The sequence below is a fragment of the Equus quagga genome, chromosome 7 (genome assembly GCF_021613505.1).
Source record: "Equus quagga isolate Etosha38 chromosome 7, UCLA_HA_Equagga_1.0, whole genome shotgun sequence".
Lineage (NCBI taxonomy): Eukaryota > Metazoa > Chordata > Mammalia > Perissodactyla > Equidae > Equus > Equus quagga.
In genome coordinates, this window is record NC_060273.1 from 115,407,978 (window position 1) to 115,433,229 (window position 25,252).

The 25,252-nt window shown below is 35.9% G+C and overlaps 1 protein-coding gene across 17 annotated transcripts in view; it reads left to right on the top strand.

Annotated features, from left to right (window-relative positions):
- The window catches only part of MCTP1 (multiple C2 and transmembrane domain containing 1), a 358,609-nt gene that overhangs the window by 183,335 nt on the left and 150,022 nt on the right, over positions 1–25,252 (top strand). For 16 of the 17 annotated variants that reach the window (XM_046668197.1, XM_046668199.1, XM_046668192.1 and 13 more), the window contains 5 exons: positions 3,127–3,220; positions 21,658–21,760; positions 23,478–23,580; positions 23,911–24,012; positions 24,392–24,466. In XM_046668197.1, the coding sequence (XP_046524153.1) occupies positions 3,127–3,220; positions 21,658–21,760; positions 23,478–23,580; positions 23,911–24,012; positions 24,392–24,466 (477 nt within the window). The remainder of the gene's footprint in view (positions 1–3,126; positions 3,221–21,657; positions 21,761–23,477; positions 23,581–23,910; positions 24,013–24,391; positions 24,467–25,252) is intronic. The other variant, XM_046668196.1, reaches the window with a different exon arrangement.

A 25,252-nucleotide genomic window follows, 5' to 3' on the forward strand; every position in this document is an offset into this window, starting at 1 on the left:
TAAAAAGTGAACCATGTTTAAATATTCTTGTTTTTAGACCTAAATTTCAAGCATATCTATCTCCCTCAAGGGATGTATGTGCTAAGAAGCTACTGTATGCAACATAGCACATATGTTATAATTACTCATATCAATACAAGGACACAGACCTGTATTTTAGGTCAGCGTGTTTCCTTTTTATTATACAGATTATGAAATAAATGAATGCTGTATCATGTCTGAAATACTTCTTGTTTTGGAGAAATATATAAAAGAGGTTATGTGGAGAATTATTTATATATTTTCCTGTGAGGACATGTGTATTTTTTAAAGTTTAGGTTAAACTTAAGAATTTGATCTGGCACTGGCCGTGGCGAGGAAAGTGACTGAAGTGCCCTGCTCTCATATGAGAGAGCCCTGAAAAGGCTCCATTGCTGCCATTCAGCTGTTCACTGCGAAGCCTTGGAGCCCCACAAATTCAACAGACATTACTGTGTGAGCCATTATTTGATCACCACATTCTGAAAAGATGGCTAATTCCATTTTTCTTTTTTTTCTTCTTTTGGGGGGAGGAAAGCGGGGAAGGTCAATAGGGGGCGGGTAGTAATGGGTAGTAGACCAAGAGCGATTGTATGACCTTTTCAGAATGGGTGTGCTGAACCCTTGCTCCCCCTTGTCACAGTTTAAAAACCAGAGGAGCTAGTTTAGAGAAGAAGTTGTTAGCATTCCATTTTTATTATGACATTTCACAGTCATCTGATTTAATGTCCCTTGACCGGATTGTCCACCGTGAGACGATGGGCTTGAAATGTTATTTAGAGCATTGATAAAAGGTGAGCGGTTCTAAGATGACAGCGAGTCATAAGGCTGGTGGTGTGACATTAATTTTCTCCATAACAGAGATGGAATAAGACGTCACGGTGACAAGCTGTCAATCAGCTCTGGCCCCTCAGAGCATCTCGATGCCATAGGATGGGGTATTGCCTCTCCCGTAATAGAGCTGAACTGAGATGCTCTCCCTGACAGCTGCTGCAGCCATAGAGAAAATATATTATACAGCCTTTCATTAAAAAAATAAAGAGGACTCCTCTCCAGAGCATTTCAATCTTTTCCCATCTATTGAGGGCTGAAAGGATTCACAGCAAATCATAGATTCCTCTGCTATGGAAATTTCTGGCTTCAGAAGCCATCTAGGTTTTGAGGCTTTCTAAAATAACCGTAAATAACAAGGCAGGAATACTTTTTGATGAAGCATTACTTAAAGTTATATTTTTAAACTGATATATTTAAGTTTTTTGCTTTTTTTGGAGTTCGTATTATAATCGATGTGTCACTGGCCTAAACAGTTGAAGTTTGCAATAAATTACTGAGTGTCAGCTGACTTGAGGAAATGAAACCTTCAAACAATAATTACCCCTCCAAATGGGAAGCAGAACATCAGAGCTGAAGCACCAGAAGCCATACGTCTGTGCAATGAGGTTACCAGTATGAAACGATTCTCAAACCTGAGGAGTGGTGATATTTACTTTAGTCACAATGAAACTTCGTTTAAATTGCTCCTGAAAATTAAAGGACAGGAATCTTTTGATAAAACTCTTCTCCATCCTTAGGATAGGAGACGTACCTGGTTTATAATACTCAGTAAGCTCTGAGATAAGAAGTAGCTTCCCAAACCCGATGTTACTACACTAGAAAGACAACATACTTACAAACCTCTGAATTATAATACTGCTGTCTGAAGTGCCCACTGTTAAACCCTTAATTTATAGGACTTTAAATGGAAAGAAAAATGCATTTTTACTGAACCCTGTCATCTGGATAGTTTAAACAGATTTTTAGTGATAAACAACTGTTTAAAAACAATGAAAGATTAAGAGTTAGTCCTTGTGCTAAACACTTCTTTTTAAAAGTTAGGCTATGAATTTACACATCTATCTGAATTTCCTCCTCTCAATATACCAAGGTCATAGCTTCAGTGTAAACAATGATTAGTCACACGGGACTGATAAAGTTAATATCACAGTGAGCTTTGACCTGTCAGTATTCTCACATTGTTAATACAAGGATAGGAATGTTCTCTTACTCTAGTAACATTTTAATAAATAACTTTATTATGCAAAAGTATATGTCCTTGGTCTTAAAGCACTTTAAAGATTATGAAAAAGAAGTGCCTTTGATTTACTGAGTAGAAATGCTGATCTTGTCATAAGAAAAATGTTATGAAGTGTAAATAAACAAATGCATATCACTATTCCATAGGTTCATTTTACTCTCTAATTATTTGTGCTCATTAATTAGAGTTCCAAATTATTGTATCGGTATCCCTCTTTTAATTCCTGGAGGTCCTACACTTATTAAAATGCTACCATTATTAATTTATGAAATTAAATAGGTTTCATCTTTTGGATCTGATTCTTCTATCAAAATTTCTATACTGCTACTTCTATACATACTATAATGGCAAATAAAATTTAAGAAAAATTACTCATCACTTTTGAATTTATTTTTAGCGATCAATTTGATTTATTTTAGAATATTATGTGTCTTTTACCTAAAAGGTTTATGGAAATTCATAAGTCTTTTAAATTAAATATTAGAAAATAGTCTTTCGATATTGTAACCCTCATCTAGCACATGCAATTTCCAAAACTCACCAAGAAGAAAATAGCAGAAAAAATAGTTAATTAATGTTGACTTTCTTACTCCCAATGTCTGAAGTACATGACATAGCCAGTAACTTAAGATTCGACATTAAGAATTATTAGTCTCCAAACCATCCTACTCACATATGAAAGATTTCTTGGAGTCCTTTGGTAAAGGAAATTGAAGGAAGAAAGCAGACATATCCTATTCTATAATTTATTGTTCACAATCTACTGATAATTATTTATGGAGAAGAAATGTAGTATTTTTAATTCTTTCAAAAAACCTACTAATATAGCAACAACTATCTACATAAATGTGTGTGTCTGTGTATGTGTACATTCATGACGGTGAAAGGGTAATTTGTATTGAAGAACCAGAGCCATCCCTTTGAATCACTTAGGCAGCATCCTGAGATCAACCGTGAAACTTAGTATTTCTCAGCACATTCTTTGAGACCCTCTGGAACCTTTCTTGTCTAATACTGATGTTGGGGTCTTTCAGAGCCCATTGCGGATATTCCACAACCTGAAAGATGTGGGATTTCTCCAGGTGAAAGTAATCAGAGCAGAAGGGTTAATGGTCGCTGATGTCACAGGTAAGAAATGATGCAATTCTCCTATCGCATATATATATCAAGCCGCATGTGAGATCTAGACCATTTAATGATCTAACCCTGCGTTTTATCTGACTGGATCATCAAAATATGTAATGTAAATACAAAGTTTCATTTATGTTTACATATTTACAAAAGTTTGATCTTACAAAGATTTACCAACCACCTCATTTTTCTACTGTGTCTGCTTTTTAAAAGAAAAGTGATATATTAAAAATAAACAATAAAAAAAGTAAAATAACTTTGAATTGTTGCCTTCTCCAAGGTTCAGCAAACATAGTGGGAATATTTCTTCCAGATTTCATCATTTTGGCATTTTGAAGTAATGCTATGTCTTCTCTCAGACAGTATAAGTTTTCCTCCGATGATATCATAGTATCAACACTTGTAATTCAAACATGCGTGAAATCCGTTGCATCGTTCACAGAAAAGTTTAGATGCATGATACTCAATTACTTGGCATGAACTCTTGATATTTGGGTTGCTGATCCGATTCCTTAGTTGTCTAAATTCTTTAACACGTCCCAGAGATAATTCAGGATCTAAACTAAGTATCTAGATTGTTCTAAATTTTTTAAGCCAAGAAATAGGCCTGTAAAAACACCAAAATTAGTCTTGTCTCGTAAAGCTTCCTGATTTGAATATTGCTGTTTCTACAACATATTACTTAATTGGCTGAGGGTAGTTATTTCATCAATTTCCAGAATTAAATCATCGTTTTGAATTTGCAACTATGTGATCATTCTTTTATTGTTTAATTTCATAAGGATTTGGGAGATGTTTGTTCCAATCCTTAAATTTTCCATCTCAAGATGGATAGTAAATAGGACCAACTTGACCAATTTTTGTGCAAATTTCACTGTTCCTGAAAGAAAGTATCTACTTATTATTTGGGAAAATATGCTTACCATTGTAAATGTTTGGGAAGTTGACCCGAAAAAGGTAACTTTGAAGGGGAGAAATGTACTTTTCCTACCATCTAAGGGCTTGCAAATGCATTACATGATCACTGGTACCCTTCTTTAATTCATTAAACAGAATCAAGACTAAAGTAAAAGATCACATGCCTTAAAACTAAAATAGTAGATATCTGCTCCAAAATGACAATATTTTTAAAATTTGCATAGTATCAAATGACTATTTATTGTATGACAAAAATAAAAATGTTGAGAGCTTACAGTTTTTTTTTAAAGAGGTAATTACCAACTCATTTGTAACCTAGAAGATAGTAACAACTGTTGAATATTCTTTCAAAATAGGCATACCTGAACATACCGGGTAATTTGTAATCTTTTTGCTTGTGTGCTGTCTTCGCTCCTTGTACTAAACAATTAGTGAAGGTTAAGTTTACTTTCTTTTTTATTTCTGGTGTGGTTCTAATCAAATTAATCTGGGCATGAAAATTTCTCTTTTTTTTTTTATTAAGCTGCATTTATTATTAGAACTACCAGTCAATGTGAATGATTGACTAACTGCTCTTTTTTTGTTCACTTTGGACATTAAAGACTGGACTAGCGACACAGTATTGCTTTTACGCTACAGAGGTTATGCCTAGCCCCTGCTTCCCAACAGCAAGTAGATTCAGGAAATCACAGCAGTGAAATTCACTGTCATGGGAGACAGCTTCACTTTTCTTTGGGCTTTTCTGTAGGGAAGGGGAGCACCCAGTGTTAGGCTGAAAACATCTCAAGACAGGGAGAAAAACCTAAATAATCAGTATCTCAGAGGGCACCTAAGGACTAAGAACTGTCACGGGACATTTATAGTGGGCACAACGATTTCTCATAGAAAACTTCAAGTCCCATTTACTTCAAAAGCTTAGATACCTACCCATTACACAAGTTGAGTGCAGTTATATAAGTTTGTCTCTCTTGGAGAGAAGGTGTCATTGTTTTTAAAACTTCATGAATATGCAAACTATGTTAACCCACTTGGCCTATATACCACTATGGAAGCTAAAGTACATGTTCTTTCAAAGCTGGAAAAAATAGATATATTTCTTTGCTAATGGTTTATGTAAATTAATGTGAATAACGATAGCCTTTTCCCTAGGGATTCAATAAAACAATTTTGATTTGATAAAATGAACTTTAATTGGGGGACTACTAAATAACAGATTTTCCATTTTTTCCCTCCAGTTTTAGGGATATAAATCTAATGATTCCTCATTCCACACTGACCTTATAATCTAATGTGCTCTGAATTGAACAAGAGAGATGTTGAACTATTCAGGGGCAAGAGGATAATTCAGTCTTTGACCTTGCTCACTCTTGGACCTTTTGTGGTCTTTATGACATTTGTGATGGTGGCAGAAACTGAGGACCATATATTTAAGTCAGAAATGTCTGAATATACTACCAATTTTTAAAATAATCTTTACTTCTGAAAAGGATAAATATTTATATGTACACTAATCCTTCCTAGTCTTTATCATTAAATTTGGGACACAAATAAGCTTCTTGTAGTCTTTGTCTCCTACTTGTTCAAAGAACTTTAAAAAATATGTTATACATCTCAGTGGATAATCATAGTGAAGCTCTACAAGACATTAAGCAACAGTTTGAAAAAAGGAAATTGAGTAAATAGTACTGTCTTCAACTACTCAAGTTAGCATCCATTTAGGAGTGTTACGGATGGAGAGGGGAAATTTTAAAATCACCGATAACTCTCTGTGCTAAGCAAAGAATATTTTCTGACCTGGTATAAATGAGGCTATGACAATAAGATGCTTGATTGGCTTCAGAACACTTTTTTTCTAGACAAGTTTAACGAGACAAACTTATATTTGACCAACTTTAATCTAATTTTAAAATATTTTTAGTGATCCAAACATAAAGTTAAACTTCCCTAATTTAAGCAAAAAATTTTAAAATTGCAATATTCCATCATTTAACATGAACACAAGAAGAAGATTCTATAATCTTTTAAGAGCCATCAATCTTACTACAGTTACAAAGAATTTTTTCCTTTCAAAATGTAAAATTTTTCTTTTGTTACAACACATTCATTGTGAAACATTGTGATACTGTATTAACTCTGTGTGAATAAAGAGCAATTGAGACTCTCTTTGAATGAGTGAGTATAAAGCACAAATTACTTTTTAATGAAACCCTCAATTCTTTCCCTTTCGACAAAAAGCCTATAGCCTTGTTCAGCTGAACACTACTACAGTAGGTCACTTCAGTTAAGCCCCTAATAAACTGTTGATAGTCGAGGGTAGTTTTTTCTTCAGTCTCAATAGCCCAGTGTTGGACAGTGCACTTCAAATCATTAAGGTTAATACAGATTTTAAAAAGAGATTAACTCTGGTGGTTAAGGCCTCAATTTACAACTCCCACACATACACATGCATTGAGCAAAGCACAAGAGTGGATTGAAATTTCAGTCAAATTGTGGGCAGCCTTTCACAGCCTGAGAAAGTGGTACTCTGGTTTTCAAAGTTGGTCAGCTAAACTCTTCATGAGGGAAAAAGTTCGATAGTTGAAAAATACTGCGCAGTACAACTTACTTACCTCTCAGCTAACCCATGAAAAGGTTAATGCCTCTCTGCACCATCAAAGCAAAATCTAGAGATGTCTGGCCCTGTGTTCACTGGGGAAGATTCGCTCTACCGCTGAATCAAGTGTTCCTTAAAACTGGACAGATTGTGAGGAGAGAAAGACCAGTGAGGGGAAAAAAAATTTCTTTTTGGTAGTGGGAAACAGTTCATGTGGGAATTTTGTCTTTTCTAGCTTCTAATTATTCTTTTTCTTGGATGGGGCCTAATTTCTGCTTTCAACAGAACATTTAAAGTCTTCTATATTGAGTGAGGCTTTCTTTGCAGAGTATTTAGACCTGGCCTATTGGTTCTTTCAAGTTCTTAGAGAAGAAAGAGAAAAGGGTTCTTCTCCTCGGCTCCTCCCCTTCATTTTCCCCTGGGTTGGGTTTTTTTTTTTGAGCTCCCTAGGAAGAGGTCACAGCCTCCCCAGGGACACCAGCCACTCAGTTTCAGAAACAGTGATTTGGGAGAAGAGTGAAATCCTTTCAAAAGCTGCCCTACCTTTTCACTGTATTAAAAGGTACACTAATATAAAACTCCATCCCAGGTGAACTGATCTCTCAAATTAATGCACCATCTCTTTCAGGAAACGATAGAGGGAGAGGGAGAGAAAAACGAAAAGAGGGAGAGAATTTTACAATTAACATAATCTGTCACTGAGATAGTCCCATTAAATGAGCATATCGTTTTCTAAAACAAGGCTCAGCATAAAGACTTGCAACTCACCAGCCCCATAGTCTGCAAACCTACTAGTTATTAAGAGAGATCTTTACTACCCCTTTATTTGCATAGACTTTTCCCATGTTTTTCTTTAGGAAAACTGTCTTCATTGTTGGAAAATATTTAAGTAACAAAACAGCAGAAAAAGACATGCTACAGTTTTTTTATCAGCTTCCGTGAGAGTCTTATTATCTTAAGAAATAACAGTTAGCAGCTCAGATTCATTAGCAGAGCTAAATTTAAGCCCCATTTGACAGGCTGCCTAGAAAACATTTTGTTTTGCTGTCTGTGGGCTTTAATTAAGATGTGTTCAATTTCAGTCCTCTTCAGTCTAGCCCCCCCACCCCTCCACTGCAACTTGCTGTGTCACAGACCGGCGATCAGACACTTTTAGATGGTCCGGCCCATGACTTTGACCTTCTGCGCAGTCCGGCGTTCCCTGGGGAACCGTTCAACTCATGAGGTCTGATTTCACACTTCCAGGATGCCTCAGCTCTCTTAACAATGACAGGGAGACAAAGCCCTTTAGAGCAGGCCGCATGGGGACTTGTTTAAATTGGAAACCAGAGAGGAGTCAAGGAACAAGGTTATGGGCTACAGAATAGTGCTTTTAATAAAGAGCTCACAGCTCGGGCTCAGCTCAAAGAGGTCTACCTCTGTACAATTAATTGAGCCATTTATCTGGAGCATCTTAGGCCTCTACTTTCTCACAGAATTGCGTGGTAAATATCAGCTAAGAAGCAAATGAGATATGCATGAAATGAATTTTAACACTTTGATTACTGTGCCTCCAGTCTTCATTAAAAGTAAATTTATTTGTATTTCTGACCTCATTATCAGTCGGCTGCCTGCATTTTTATTGGTTCCTGTGATTTCCAGCATGAGTGTGTCATGAAGGTATATTTTATAGAGAGATTTGGATTTATTATTCTTGGTATTTTCCCTGAACATTATGGGTCTATTCAGAGAAAGAAAATGAAAAGGTAGCTGTACTGAAAAAGGCGAATCTGTTCTTTGAAACTTTTATATACAGTTGGAGAAATGCCAAGCACATATATATAACATTGACAAGATATTATCCATTTAAAAAATTAACTTTTTGTGGGTTACTCAAGCGAATTGCGTAAGATATTTGCAGTTGTTGCTTGAGTGGCCCTCAGAATACAATAGCTCTACTGGAAAAGTAGCTATGTTGCTTCTTTGATAGAATTGTAGCAGTTTGAATTTTTAATAGTAATTGCCTTTAATGGCCATCATCACACTTAATAACACTGATGGTATCTGATAAATGCAGCCTTAGATTTTACGATCATTATTTAAAACCTACATTGGAAGAAGAGGAAATATATATCCTTTAAACTCTCCATTGAAAGTATATATAAAATATAAGGGAACTCCTTCGTATTTGTAAATTATCAAGGGTAAAATAACTTACCAAATAAAAGGGGGTTATGTGTGGATGTCATTCTTAATTTTTAACCTTTCACTATCTCAAAATCTTACAATTGTAATCTTACATTCTTATAATCTTAAAATTCTTGAACCATAAAACCAAAGTCTTACACAAAATGTATTGGAAATTTCCCAAGTCAAGTATTCTTTATTTCCATATATAACTTAATGTTGGCCCTATTTGCTTTTTAATAATTAAGCTTGTAGAAGACTATTAAGCAGATAATATGCTTTGAGAAGAAATTTGATCCAATTTGTAATGCATCAAAAATATCCATCACCTGACATTCTTATTATTATAATATGCCTAGTTAGAAAACAGTATTACACAGGTACATGTTCAATGTCTTCTACTATATAAATCTCTTCCTTAAGAATGAGACTAAACAAACAAAGGCATCACTAGGAAAGAAAGCAAATCATTGCTCTTCATTCTTTTATGTCATCATATCTCACATAGAAATAGAAGTTGTCTCCTTTTAATAATTGCATCTTTTAAAAAACTAAATCATATTCTAATTATAGAAATACAATAATGTTCCTCTAAAACCGAACAGTTAATATCAAATATTTGTGAAAAGAGGAATTAAAATAATAATTTAACACAAAGGCTGGTAAGGCCTGAGTCTGAACTAGTGTTTTACAGGGAATTACAGAAATCGTGTGTGATTCATATGCAGGTCACATGGTTAGAAGACACTGCTCTGGAAGAATAGGTGGGATGACAAAAGAGCTTAATAATTGGGTTTGATATGCTCTAGAGGTGAAGGACTATGGGCTGAGAAAGTGGTGGTCCCACTATCAATGGGAAATGAGGGGAAGAGAAATACTATAAAGTAATTAATTGAGTGCTGTGGAACTGAGATTACAGAATGATCCTTTGAGTAAAGAAATAGAGAATTGCCGACTTGGCTTGGAGGGCTAGCTCTAGGATTTTGCCCAGTGCTTGAAGAAATGCTTTCAGTTGCTAGAATCATTGTTTAACGTTAAACCATTATTTATATTTTGGTACATGAGGATATAGTTGTGTAAATAAGCAATGCATTTTCTGGAACAATGGATTGGGGAAATTCTTCAGAAAGCGTTTGGATTTAACTAGGCTTTTTAAAAAAAAAAATCTTATGACAGGAATATTTGAGTTATATGATAGTATGGTTAGACTCATAAGTGACTAAAGGATTAAACCCAAATGGTGATTATATTAAAGGATTGGTATCAATGGGCATGCCAAGTAGAGGAACACAGGATTTGGTCCTTGGTCTAACTATTCAACCTATTTGCTGATGACTTTGAGGAGATAATTGACTGCTTCCTTATCAAACTTGCTAGAAAGAATAGTTAATTCATTTTATATGAGATCAATATATGCATACAATTTGTATGTATTTATATATCTAACCTTATAATATGGATAATATATATAAAATGTATATAATTACTTATATATATATATATAATTAACAGACTGAAATAATAGGCTTAGCTCAACAAGATGAACATTAAAAAGTATGAATAAAAAGTCTTACCTGAGTACAAAACAGTGTTGTCTTGCTTTAAGAGCAGAAAATATAGAAAAGATTTTAGGGTTTGAATTGAATTCAAGCCCCATGAGAGTGAATTATACATACATCAATTTTGTTACATTGAATAAAAGGAAAATGTTGAGAATGATACTCTCCTCTGGACTTGTCAGACATATGGCATATGAATTCAGTTTTGGAAGCTACTCTTTAAAGAAGGACATTGACAAACTAACCAGAATATATTCTCAATTGGGATATCTGGCATTTTAAAATCAAGTCCATTGAAAATAGCTCATGGAAAATGATATTAGCAATAATAGTGGCAACATTTATTGTGCCTTTATCATGTGTCAGACACTAGTCTGAGCTTGGTACAGGGTTAGCACAATTAATCTCACAACAATCTAATTAGGTGCTGTTGTTATCCCCACTTTACAAATTAGAAAACTGAGATGTGGAGAGGTTAAGTAATGTGTCTACATTATTGGGTTGGGAAAACACTGTGACAACGGCTTCCACTCTTCCTGCTTGCAGTCTACAGCAGCAAAGTGGACTCCACATGCTCTCAGTTAACTGAGTTCTAACGTCAAATCTTAGGCAAGTACATCTGACTGGTGCAACCCAAATCACTCCTGCAACCCTAGCTGCAAGGGAGTCCAGAAATGTCACTTTGGCCTTTGAGGCCAAAATTCAGGAAGAGACACTAGAAAGTAGTTTGAATAGATGCTCAGCAGGCCATCTACACTCTCCAGTGCAGGAGGGCAAGTATCAGACATTCATAAGAACTCTCTAAGTGACAGATGCTGTGCCCCCACTTTAGACCCATTATTTCATTTAAACTTAAAAATTACTGCAGAGGGCAAATCATAGCATAGATAAAAGCTACAGAGACATAATTTTGTGTGCAATGTTAAAGAAGTATTTCCCAAAAATTATAATTGCCAAAAATAGACCAGAATATTCCTGTGGAGGTGGTGATTTCCTCATCACTGGAACTGTTGAAGCAGAGCCTATGTGACCGCCTGGTTGCAGAGAGGGTTCAAGTGCTAGATGCCTAGATGAGCTTTTGAACTTGGCCTCCAAGGCTTCTTTCCCAGCCCTCAGAATCTGAGATCCTGCAGTAGGTGCCAAGATGAATAACAGACTCCTGAATGTGTAGATACTTTGTAGAAGAGAAATAAAGAAACAAAGATATTATTCTAAAGACAAGACTGGACACATGACAGTTTTCAGTTTTATAGCCTAAGAGTATAAAAAGGACTAATCACCTAACACAGCACTTAATTTTTTTTAGTCTAAAGAATTTTGTTTCACTGCAAAAACATCTCTTCAGCTGGTTAATTTACGTATAGGGAAGATTATGTGAAACCTCATGCTTTTCTGTGAAGAGTCTAATTGAATATATATTTACTGGAGGTCCTAAAGTCTCTATGAGGGCTTGCAAAAACAAAGGAGGTTATAATATATTTTTATACGTACTCATTTTAGACCAAACAACTTTTCTATTTCTAATCTTGTAACGTCACTTGCATATAGTTTCTATATTAAATATTAATTGAAAATAAAGTCTTTTAATGTGTTTACCATAATTTATCTAAACTCTTAAAAGCTTGGGCATAATTTCTTCATAGCCTCTCCTCATTTTATAGATCCCATAGTGTCCCTTTTATTTCTTTTCCAGTTTCTTATCTGTCTTGTTTTATTTCCTGTTGGTCTGTCATAAATTTTGAGCTTCCCAGCACATACCAAGACAGTTCACTTCTGGACTCAGGAATGCATCTAGTTACACACAAACTATAAATATTCTTTTGCATCTAGTTCTAGATCCCAAGGGAAATAAACTCATGTATACGTTGAGCTTTTTTTCCATTGCTCTCAGTCATGGTCCTCAAAGTGTGGCCCAGGACCCTCTGGGGATCCCCAAGACCCTTTCAGGGATCTCTGAAGTCAAAACTATTTTCATAACAATACGAAAATGTTATTTGCCTTTTTCACTGTCATTCTCTCATGAGTGTACAATGGACTTCTTCAAAGGCTGCATAATGTTTGATCATTCTGATGTTAATGTGCCATGGATCTATTTTTGTTATTTTTGAAAGAAAAATAAATAGTTTTACATGTTCTTATTTTTAGTTTCTAAAATGGTAAATTTTGATTGCTATAACCCATGTAAACGAAAGTGATAGATCCTCCATAATTTCTAAGAGTTCCTAAGACCAAAATGTTTAAGAACTGTTGCTGTGGGGCAGTGTGGGGGAGGAGAGTATTACACCCTTGGGTATTTTAGATATTTGTGGGGGAATTTAGTTGTCACAATGGTTGGGGAGCGCTACTGGTGTTTGGTGGCTGGGAGTTGGGGATGTTGATTGTCTTACAAGGCATTAGACAATCTTAAATAGTGAAAATTGTCCCGTGTCCTGCATGACCAAATACAGACATTGATACAAGTTTAAAATCTGTTGCATGATTATCTAAGCCTAGATAGCATCCTGAAATATGTATTATTTACTCAAGCCTTACAAATGCTACCATTTTACACAGTAAACACCAAAGACCTGAGGATTGCCTCCAAGGTGCTTCATGATGTGGTTCCCCATTGCTCCTCTGACATGCTCTACTCTTCTTCCCATTGCTCACCATGCCCCCGTCAGGGTCCCTAAGCACACCAGCCTTTTGCTCTAGCTCTTCACCCTGCCTGGAACGCTTTTCTCCAGATATCCACTCGACAACTGCTTCAGTTCCTTCAGTTCTCTCAGACCTCAACTTCTCAGTGAGGGCTACTGGACCACCCTAATTAAATTGATAAACTGTGCCCCTCCCCAACACTCTTCAAACTCTTTATCCTGTTATATTTTTTTCTGTTTTCCGTTAACATGTATCACTCTCTAACAGACAATGTTATCTGCTTATTAATTATGTTCAATATTTGTTCTCTTTTTCCTCCCTTCCCACTACAAGTCAACTCCAAGAGAGCAGGGGCTTTTCCTTTTTTTGTTCATATGGCCTGGCACCTGTAGGCACTCAATAAATATTTGTTGAATAAATCAACACATGGTTTTATTACAAATACCTTTCTATTTAGTCATCCCTTATAATGCCATTAAGGCCTTATACTAAGTTTTGAAACCACGTATGGGTTAATTTTGTTTTATTTCAGAATAGTAAGGAGGGCATTACAAAATCTTCAATATGAAAAATGATTTATTAGATCTCATCGACTGAGAGCCACAACTCTAGGGGGTCAATTTTCCTGCCACAATGAAACCTGCTTGTTGATTTAGTGAGAAAAGAGAAGCCCTATTATTATTACTCAGACCCAGTGGGAATCTGGTGAAGAGTGTCAGTCAGTGTAATTCTACCAATCAGATGTTTAAAATATGTTTAAGTCAGTTGATGAAAAAGGCTAAGGTCAAAACCCCTCTTCAGTGATGGGGAAGGATTAGAAGATGTCTCCAACATACATTGCTTTGTGTTTTTGTGGACCCCATGGAATTCCTCAACTGTAACATTGTTATATGTTATGATTAGAATTCCAGTTTATAGAAAGCATAGATGGCAACCTTGATTATAATTTAAAAAAAAAAAAGACAAAGGATAGCCATTTCAAACTGTGGCGACTGAGGAAATTAAACCAAAGAGCTTAATTTGTGCAACGTAGGCCCAAAATAAAGGCTCCCTTTGGTATGAATTGTTTTCCATGCTGTTGAAAGCCTTCTGTGTTTTCAGAGATGTGGCAATAAAGAAATGGTCACTGGGTACCCCCGACACACACACATTTTTATAACACATCACATCCAGCAAACTGTGCTACTTATCAGCAGCACAATGCCCTGGACAAAGCCCACCACTGATGGATCAGGATTGACTTTCTATTCTGGGAGCAAGAATATCATTCAGTATCTTTTGAGCGACTCTAATACTCAAACCAGTAGTTTGCACAAACTGAAGTCATCCCCTTGCCCACAAAACAGGTAGCAAGCAAGCAGGGGTGTTGCCGACTTTCCCACAGTTCTTTAAAAATATGTCAGTGCTGTGACCTCAAAGGGCAAGGGCTAAGAGTGAGAGAGAATTAACCAGTCAGTGCACCCCGTTTAATCCTCAGTGCCGTTTTGAAGATTGCCAGAAAAGATGCCCAGTGGAGACAATTCTGACGTTTGTTTTTATTGTCATAGGAATGGCTTTTCACCATAAGAAGAATTGAGGTAATAGTGTATATGCTTTAAAATCTGTTACAGATTTAGTTTTATGAGGGTAAAAGAGTCTCTTTCTAATTTTAATTCCCTTGCAAGATTTTTTTTTCTTATAAAACTCCATACAAAAAAAATAGCCATTAGTATTTAACTAGATTATGGATAAATGCATCAGTCCTAACATAATATTTTTAAGTATCTATTTTATAGTAGTTACGTAACATATATCTAGGTTTTTGTGTTATAGGGACTCTATTATAGAGATCAACAAATAAATTTAAGCTAAATACTCCTTATGATAAATTGTTATAGTCTTCTTTTTATATAATTGTCCTTCATTTCTAAAACTGCTGGTGATAGAGATGTGTAATCACCATAGATCACCAGGGTCATCTCCACTGGGGAAAAGTCTTCACTTCTTTTTCCCCTTCTGTTCTAGAGTTGGAGAATGATATGCCTCCTTCTCATTGCTCACACTGCACCCTTCACTTACCTTTATTATGATGCTTACAGCCCTGCATTATAGTTGTGTATTTACATGTCTATCATGCCCACTAAATTGTGTGTGTCTTGAGAGCTGAACTATGTCTTAATCATATTTATAACTCTGGAGTGAGAAGAGCAGACACTCAATAAGTAATGAATGCCTCAAAAGGTATTCCTATTTCTCTCTAGAAAATTGTCAACATTGAAAATTGCCATGTTCTCAAGCAAGGCTAAGACTCTCTTCTAGCTGTCATAGTGGTTAATGCAATCAACACCACTGCCTCTGTCCTCACCCAGCACTGCTGCAATTTCTGTCTTGCATCCAAACCAAAAATCCGTAATTTCTTGCACTGCAAAGGAGAGGATAGGCACTTTTTAGTCAAAATGGTGGAAGTTAAGGAAGAGCCAGTTGGTACCCACAAGTATGCTTTAGTCTTATGACAAGAACGAGTGAGAGGGAGAAAAGAGATTATATAACCTGTGTTCCCATACATTTAGACTCTTTAAATAGCCAAAAATTATCAGAAACAAAGTACACTTCAGTGTTGAATGCTGCCTTCATTCTCTGCTCTTCTAGCTATAGGGTATTGAATAAAATCATTATGGGGAGGCTGGCCCCATGGCCGAGTGGTTAAGTTCACGCGCTCCGCTGCAGGCGGCCCAGTATTTCGTTGGTTCGAATCCTGGGCGCGGACATGGCACTGCTCGTCAAACCACGCTGAGGAAGCGTCCCACATGCCACAACTAGAAGGACCCACAACGAAGAATATACAACTATGTACCGGGGGGCTTTGGGGAGAAAAAGGAAAAAAATAAAATCTTTAAAAAAAAAAACCATTATAGGGGAGAGCTTTGCATCCCTTTCTAGAGCTTTGCGGAATGTAGTGCACTTTCTAGACATCAATACTTCATCCTCTAGTCAACCCCACTCCTCAGATACTTCAGCAAGCACAGCAGCTTATCACAGGGTATAACTGGAATGATAAAAGGATGAAAGGAAGGAATAATTAAGGAGATAATTAATGGTTAGGTCCATCACTGGTATTTCTATGATTATTTTCATTTGTTTAAGTGGCACATAATCAAGTTTGTAAAATTTAGGAACTGAAAAGCCAGTCATTTAAAGCATCATTTATCAAACCAGATAAGCACATTAACTGTATGTAACCACTTCTTTAAAATAAAACTATAGTGTATGCTTTTGAGTAGTAAGTTTACAGGATTTGATATTCTATGTTTACTATTATTTTCATTGAAATTGCTGTTAATTTTTAATTGCCCTCGAATCATGCAGTGGCAGAAGGATACTTTCTAAATTAGTCAAACATAACATAGTATGTGAAGACCTGATGTGGGCATTCATTACTGATAACTGTAAAAAGATAATTTTTTAAAAGGAAAAGATAAATAGAAGTTAAACATAAAATTGCCTGCTCTCTCCTTGCCTAGATTTTCCTCTTTGCCAGATTCTGGATATCCAGTCTCTATACTTTACTGAACACTTCTTGTCCTTGGAGAAAGACTGGCTTACCTAAGCTCAATGAATTGTTTTCCGTCTCCAAATAATAATATCAGGCATAATAGATTGTTAAGTATTGATACCTGCAAATCTTGTTGGTTCTATCTTCAAAATATATCCAGAATCTAACCACTTTCCATCATCTAGATTATTGCAACAGCCTCTTAACTCTTCCCCCTACCATCCCATTAGCCCTCTCTCTATCTGGTCTCCAAATACCAGCCATCAGATCATGTCACATCTCAACCCAAATCCCTCCAGAAACTTCCCCTCCCACTTAAACTGAAAGCCAAATCTTACAGAGGCCTGCCACCCTCCTGTACATCTCTGACTATGTTATCTAATGATCCATTTCTCCAGTCACGCTGGCTTCCTGGATACTCCTAGAAACACTAGGCACAGTCACTTCTCTGACCTTTCCATCATCTGTTCCTCCAGGTAACCCAAGGCTCACTCCTCCTTCTCCTCCATTCCTTTGCTCATGTGTCACTTTCTCAGTGAGACTTTCTGTGGCAGCCCTTTTAAAAGTGGCACATACATACAAGCACCACTCATCGCCCTTCCCATTTTTATTTTTCTCCACAGTACTTATTGTCTTCTAAAGTACTATAAAATGATCTTATTCATTATCTGTCATCTTCCTCAATGTAAACTCCATGAGGTCGGGGCTTTTCCTATTGTTTTATGCATTTCTGTCTCCTCAACACATAGAACACTGCCTTGTACATGGTAAGCGACAAATACTTCTTTAATGAATGAATCTATAGACAAAGCATTACCCAGCTCTTCCCATGTGTGGCCTACTAACTACTAAGATGTGGTACAGGGTAAGGTCTTGCCTAGTGGTTTACATTTAAATATAGTATTATTTAATTAAAGGAAGCAGCCAGCCCTGGTGATAGTGATTAAGATTCAGTGCTCTCACCTTCATGGCCCAAGTTCATTTCCTGGTCAGGGAACCACACCACTCATCTGTTGGTTGTCATATTGTGGCGGCCATGAGATGCTATGATGCTGAAAGCTATGCTACTGGTATTTCAAATACCAGCAGAGACACCCATGGTGGACAGTTTTCAGCTGACATTCCAGGCTAAAACAAACTAAGAAGAAGGAGTCTGGCCACCTACTTCCGAAAAAATTGGCCATGAAAACTGAATCAGAATTGGCTGGACAGCACTGACAACAAAATTAAAGGGAGCAAGGATGACAGGGATAGAGCAAGGTCTCTGAAGGTCAGATAGACCTGCATTGGAATAGCTCCACTGTACACAACCTGTGTGACCTGGTGAGTTATATAATCTCCCAGCCTCAGTTTCCTTATCTGTAAGATGGGGATAGTAAAAATACCTTTCTCATGGAGTAGTCATAAAAGCTTTTGAGCAAATGAATGTAAACATAATGTTGGGCTTATAATAAAACCTCAGTAACTGTTTATAACTATTATAGTAATAAGTATTGTAATTGCCCTTTATTTTCTAAATTTTTTTTGTAAAATATTTTACAAATGTTTGTTCTTTGGACCAGGAGATTTAGCTCAAGATGTGAGTTGTTTCCTGATACATTTGTACTTTGAAGCATATTATGACGTTTCAAATATTTATTTGAAATGGTATTACTAAAACTATTATTTACTAATGCCTTGCTAGTGTGCCAGACAGTCTGCCAGTTATATTCAAACTCTTACTGATGCAAGGGGCCATTACTGTCACTATTTTATGTACAAAAGAACAGGCCCAGGGTCATGGAGTGAGTATTTGATCCCAGCTTGTTCAGCCTCAGAACTTTAGGCCCTTTTCCCCAGACCACTGGCCCTTTTACTTTGAACTTCTGTGCCTTGCCCAGAGCTCTGGAAATACATGGAATATTTGAGGAGTCAAAGGTGTGGTGTAGCTCAAGTAAGAGGCCTAATGGGTCTTGAGACTGGAGATGAGGCTGAAAGACGATACTCTGTGCCATACAATGTGGATTTTAACCTATAGGCTCTGGGATGAGAATAAGTTTTCAGAGAAGTGTAAACTGACAGAATTTACGTGGATAGGTTTATGTCACTGACCACAGTTCAGTCTTTAATATGACCATAAGCCTTTAATATGTTCAGTCTTTAATATGACCATAATGACCTATGACCATTAAGAATAATAGACTGCAGATTGGAAAAAATCAATGTAAGTTAAAGCCACGTTAAATAGTAGTTTGGTCTAAGGCAAAAGGCTCTTTTTTTTTAATGTAAGCACCATTACATTCTGCATAGTGTCTAAGGTGGTCTCTCAAATATTATACTGCTTACCCATTTCGAATTGTAAGATAGGTGCAGATAGGAGATTATTTTTGTCAATGAAGGCTTGCCACTGGAATTTAGAATAGCAAAATGACTGAATGGGCTTCAGAGGGTGCTCAAACTGTTTTTGGTCTCTAGAGGTATAAAGCCTTTATTCCGATAGAAAAGAGTGACTGAGCGGGTAGGTAATGTGATAGATGGCTGATATTGGTTTGCTCTAGGAATGGTTTTGAGAAATAATCAACTAAATGGTAAGAAACTATGGATAGCCACAGCCTCATGGTCATAGGGTTTGATAAATGTATTAGTTTCTTAACAAGATATGAAAAATCTTAAATGTTAAGAACAGATTTTGTTTCTCTAGGATCTTTGAGCCCATCACTGACACTAGCTCTTCTTTTATCAGCAAATAAAGATTTAGTAACAAAGTAGGTGATGATTTGTGAGACTTTCCATGGGGTTGGTTAGAAGTATTGGAGACCTCTTACACAACTGAATACAATTCCTGTGCGGAAAGAATCAAGTAAAGATTTTCATCCTCTGCTTGTAGAAGTTTAAATTTTTTCCCCCATAGATATTGGTTTCTGGAGTTTGTTCTTGTGTTTCACTGTTAGAGAAGTGGCGCAATTTTGACTGAGTCTATTGCACATGGTTGATCACTTGAGGGCAAGTAAAACCAAGTCAATTGAAATAGAATAGTAATGGAAGTAAAGCAGGTGAAAATGAGGGAACAAAAATGCCCAAAAGAGCTATCTGTATCTAGTCTTTGTTTCACTGAATTAACATGAATGTACATGCATATGAGAAAAATTCAGAGGAAATCCAAGGAAGACTGTGAGAGTTATACTTGTCTTTTAAGTAAATGTTTCCAGAGCTAATCATTTCATCTAAAGTTCTGTCTAAAATGAAAGTGAAGTAGCTACCCTTTTGACATGGATTCTGTCATAAATGTGGCTTGAATATTCTCTCTGCTTGTTATAGGTAGGTCTATTTGATCTGTCCAACCCTTTTTTAAACTATTTGAGGTTGTAGTTTATGTCCTCTGTTCTTTTGTTCATACCATAGTACTCAGTACAAATCTACGTGGAAAGAAGATACTTAAAATGAGCCCTAAGAATAAGTAAGGTTTTGCAAACTATTTGAATCTACTTTTTATGCTTGTCCTTGAATTCTATGGGAGAAAATAAAATTGTTGATGTGACAAATAAAACCTATTACAATGTGTTTTAATGAACAAAATATTCTTTTTTGAATACTATCTCCCACGGTGTGTGTGAGCTTTAAATGAGAGTGGTAGAAAATAGGGCAAGAGGAATGAAGAAGGTAGGAAAAAAATTAATACAGATCCTAAGCCAGAGGTAAAATTTTCACCAGACCTCCAGGACTTTCAGTTTTCTATTCTTTATTGAAAATTATTCCCAAGACCAAAAACTGAAAAGACTAGTATAATGTTAAATTATGCAATTATCCTGGGGTATATGAGGCCACTGAACTAACACACACATATTAAATCTCTTTTTTAATATAAAATTAATAAAGTAAATTAAAGGTGAGTCAAAGTTTGTACAGCTCATTTTAAGAATTACAATATGGAAAGTAAATACACTGCTGTGTGGGAATACATAGCTTCTCCGTCACTGATAGCTAATGAATTCCTTCCTATTAAAATTTAATTGAAAATCTTCAGTGATATTTAAGCTTTCACAGAAGTGTAAACTACTGTGACTACAATTCACAATGCATTTAAAACAATTATTCTTTATCATTAAAGTTGATAATATGCACATTAACCTCTTATGTAGTCTAAATCAATATTGTAGTTTAAAAGATATGACCTCTGGACAGCTTTGTCTAAATATTGATTTCATTGTCATTTGTATAAGATATCCGAAAAATTACATGCTGCACTAATATCATTAATGCTGGCCCCATAGAGCCTCTGACTTTATGGGTTCTTATAATACACATGACATTACAAAAATATTGAGGACATCACAAAATATAATTGCCGAATGGACGAGATTTGACCATGGCAGAGCAGAATGGCTGTGAACACATGATAAATTCCAAATCCTTTACTCTCAGTGGACAGAACAAAATACTGCTCTTTAACATGCAGATTGGTTGTTGAAGTTAAGTTTCAAATGGTAGAATTTTTCTGCCTCAGAGGGCCTAATTTGCCATAGCTTGTGATGCCACAGATATTTCAGAAGAGAATCTAAAGTCAGATTAAAATGTAATTCTGCAATATAGCAGTTTCCCCAAAATAACCTTGCTTAGAAATTTCTATCACAAGTTACTAGTGAGTCAGATGAGTTAGAAAATACATGCATAAAAGTAAAGGGGCTGAACCTTTCAAACAGTCGTTACAGAATTACAAACTGAGGTAGGGATGCACATGCATTTCATTTTCCCTCATAATTGGCTGTTGTCTTATTATTTTTTGTAAAAAAAATAATTGCAAATTGAAATAACAGCTATGTAATTTACTCTGTTTTACTTTCTCCAGATTGTAAATTGCTATGAGTCAAAATTGTTAACATCATCCAAATACATCTAATTCTATTTTGATGTTTATTTTTTAATTTTTAAAATTGTACTTTACTTTTTGTTTTCTATAAAACTTTTTAGACAAGAAATACAGCCATGATCATGACACTGTGAACTGTGGGTGCTATGTATACTAAAAATGTTCCCCCCAAATCTCTTGTAGGTAAAAGTGACCCATTTTGTGTAGTTGAATTGAACAATGATAGGCTGTTAACACACACCGTCTACAAAAATCTCAATCCCGAGTGGAACAAAGTCTTCACATTGTAAGTCACCATTACCTTGAGCTCATTTTAAAAACGGTACTAAATGCTATTTATTTTTGAGATTTTGTGTGTGTGTTTATTCTTCACCGATTAACAGCTCAATGTATCTGGCCTGCCTTTGCTAGCAATGATGAATTTCATAATTGCATTACCTTCCTGATAGTGAAACCTGGGGAAGGGATATGCCGTTTTTCTGTTTGCACAGATATTTTTTTTAAACTGTGCATTTTATATGATTTGACTAAGGATTTCGCTCCCATTAACTGAATTGCCATACTGCTTCTTCCTTTTATACTTTCTATTGAAATTCTCCCCAATAGCATTGACACCAAGGAGGACAAAGCTTTATTTGTTCCATTGCTCAAATCAGCAAACAATCCGGTCTCCCGTTCGGCAGATGCCTTAGTTTTGGTTTGTTGCATTTTAGCACAATAAGGATATTAAGTATTGTCGTAGTTACCAAAACATCTTTTGAGTTAATTTCTCTTTTGTTTTAAAAAGTTTGTAAATCTTTTCGACCATGTAAAAGCTGCCGACTCTATACTATAGTATCTCCTACGTTTGTTTTTTTTTAAACTGGGCTTTAGAAATGAACTCTGAACAAAGGAAAACTCCCCAAACTTAAGGACTTCTTAAAAGTTTTCTAACATAGATTTATTTTTTTGTATATTTAAAACTGCTAAATTCCTCATTAATTTCTTATAATGTCTCTGCTCAAGAGCCAGTAACTAATCAGATTTAATTATCTGACCAATTTATCTTTAAGGAATTCCCTATTTTTATAAGAGATGAAAGCCTGGTCAGGGGACCCACACTCCTAAGAAGGTTGTGGAGGGTGTTTTTCTCTGGAATGCATAATTGAATGAATAGGTTTGATTATTATCAAAGCCATTAATTGATTGTGCCCTGATAAAGCCTCTTCTCACATGTGGCTGCAATCTTTCAATAATGAATACATTCGTTTTTTGTTTTCTCTTAATTCATGTTTTCTTGGTAAACAGTTTGATCAAAGAATAAATGCTGTCAACAACTGGGGCTTATTTTTCCAGAAACAAAAATATGAAGAATTTGCACAGTTGTTTATTAACATATATTGTCTTTGGAACAAAATAGAACATGACTTAATTTCTAAATCCTTGGGAGGTACAATAGCTATCAATGTTACATTTTCTCCATTCTGTTTTCTGTATTGGATAATTTTTACTATAAACCTAACAGAAATAACAATGTTTTGGTGAGAGCTATGAACAAAAAAGGAGATGTCCTATGATAATAAAAAAGAAAAGTTGTATAAAATATGCTGTCATGCTACTATCAAACCTGGTGGTCTTTAAGTGGGGGTAATAGGAAGATAGGAATTATTGTGATAATGAGAAAAAGGAAAAGTCTAAAAAACATCCGTGCCGCTTATTGATGTTTGGTTTTTTTTTACAATAACTTACTCTGTGCCCATCCAGATGGAAAATTATATTTCATTAAAAAATTACAACTTGAAATTACAATGATGTTCAAAGTTCCAGATAATAGAATCATCACTGTAGTCTACTAAGGTGCATTGTGGGAAATTCTGTCAGATACCAAGCTACCTTGTGTATGCAAACAGGATACATAAAGACACACACCAAATCAGCTGGAACTATCTAAATTTTCAAAAGCGTTTTTGTTCTGATTCCCCACTGATGAAGTCTTCTTTTTCTTACGTATATTTATTATGCAGCAACATTAAAGATATCCATTCAGTTCTTGAAGTGACAGTTTATGATGAAGATCGTGATCGAAGTGCTGACTTTCTGGGCAAAGTTGCTATACCATTGCTGTCTGTAAGTTTTATTCACCTGACGCACTGCTCTGTGTTGCTTTTGCTCAAGGAAAAAAAAAAAACCCTCAGCTCTATATCTGTCATTTCTCAACCGAGGTCTGTAATAAGAACACTAAAAATTTTAACATACTCAATTCACGGCCATGTTGAATCCCATGATAGTTAATTTTTCCTGACAGACTTGATCCTGGTAATGAACAGGTACTTGTCAGAATTGCCACAGTTGTTTTGGGTTCTCTGTCAGTTTCAGCAGCTGGGGGTCAAAGGTCACTGAGGGAGTGTATTCAGTGGAGACCGCGAGACAGACGGCTGTCATGTCCTTTTCCCGCAGATTCAAAATGGTGAACAGAAAGCCTACGTCTTGAAAAACAAGCAGCTGACAGGGCCAACAAAGGGGGTCATCTATCTTGAAATAGATGTGATTTTTAATGCTGTAAGTCTTAACTTTGGCTTTTTTGTACTGCTAAAGAGTTCAGTTTCATGAAAGCTTTTGTTCCTGATTTGTAGAGAATTTCTGTCATTCCTCATTTTCTCTAAACCTTGATGTATCTTGGAGAATACGCTTCTGCCACTGCCTGGCACACCCACACTTTCTGTTATAGTTGGCGGCTGCCGTGCGGCTGTGCTGCGGCCGCTGCCTGCCGCCGTAAGGAATGGAAGCGCATGCATGTGCAACTGTATACATTTATATTTTATGAGCACAGCAGCCAGGACTTTGAAACTTTAGAAATGATTGCAAATTGAACTGCGTGAAAAACTTGTAAACATTTGTAATATATTAATCCATAACAGACACATATGTTGATGTATAGGTGAAAGCCAGCTTACGAACATTAATACCCAAAGAACAGAAGTACATTGAAGAGGAAAACAGACTCTCTAAACAGGTAAAAAGCAAGGAAAGATTAATCCCTCTGGGAAGACCTGATTATATCTGTAAAACATCTAAGTAAATTCAAATAAACTTTGGAGGCATGGAGGGGGGGAAACTATGGAATTTGGGATCATCTACTTATGTGAAATGGCTCTTTCTTTTCTTCTTTTTTTCCCCCTCTCTTCTCTTCCTTTCCTTAAAAGATCAAACAAGGACAATACCAAACTAATAAGTTGGATGGGGGTGGTCAGAAAGGAAAGGGGATATTGAGGCGCTGCATAGAATGGATATGTAATCATGCGTTAGCAAAAGAATGATCATTTTGAACATAAAATACAATTTGATTGCCATGGAATGTGTAAATGAGAACACCAAAAGCTGAGGTTCAGATGTATGTCCAGACCACCCACAGGTATGATGCAGGTGTGTGGAAAGCGAGCCCAGCATAAACTCTTCCCTCTAATGCACAAGAGAGGGGGCTGCATCTTTTAAGAGAAACCTTCCTGTTAATTAGATTTTGACTGTGATCTTTTAGAAGGGAACTTTTATTGGCATTTTTAGCTAAGAAAATAGAAAATCAGCAAATCTGATTTTCCTATCATGAAGGAATTTTAAATTAGGCTTGCTATCTTGTAATTAGACTTGTAGTTTTAAATTAGGTTTGATATCAAGTTAAGAAAGAGTACTGAATTACCCCTTTAAAAAATATTTACTTCCGATTAACACAACTAAAATAAAATGTATTTGTTATGGCTATAAAGTTTACAGAACTCATTTGTGTGTTAAAGTATTTAATAAT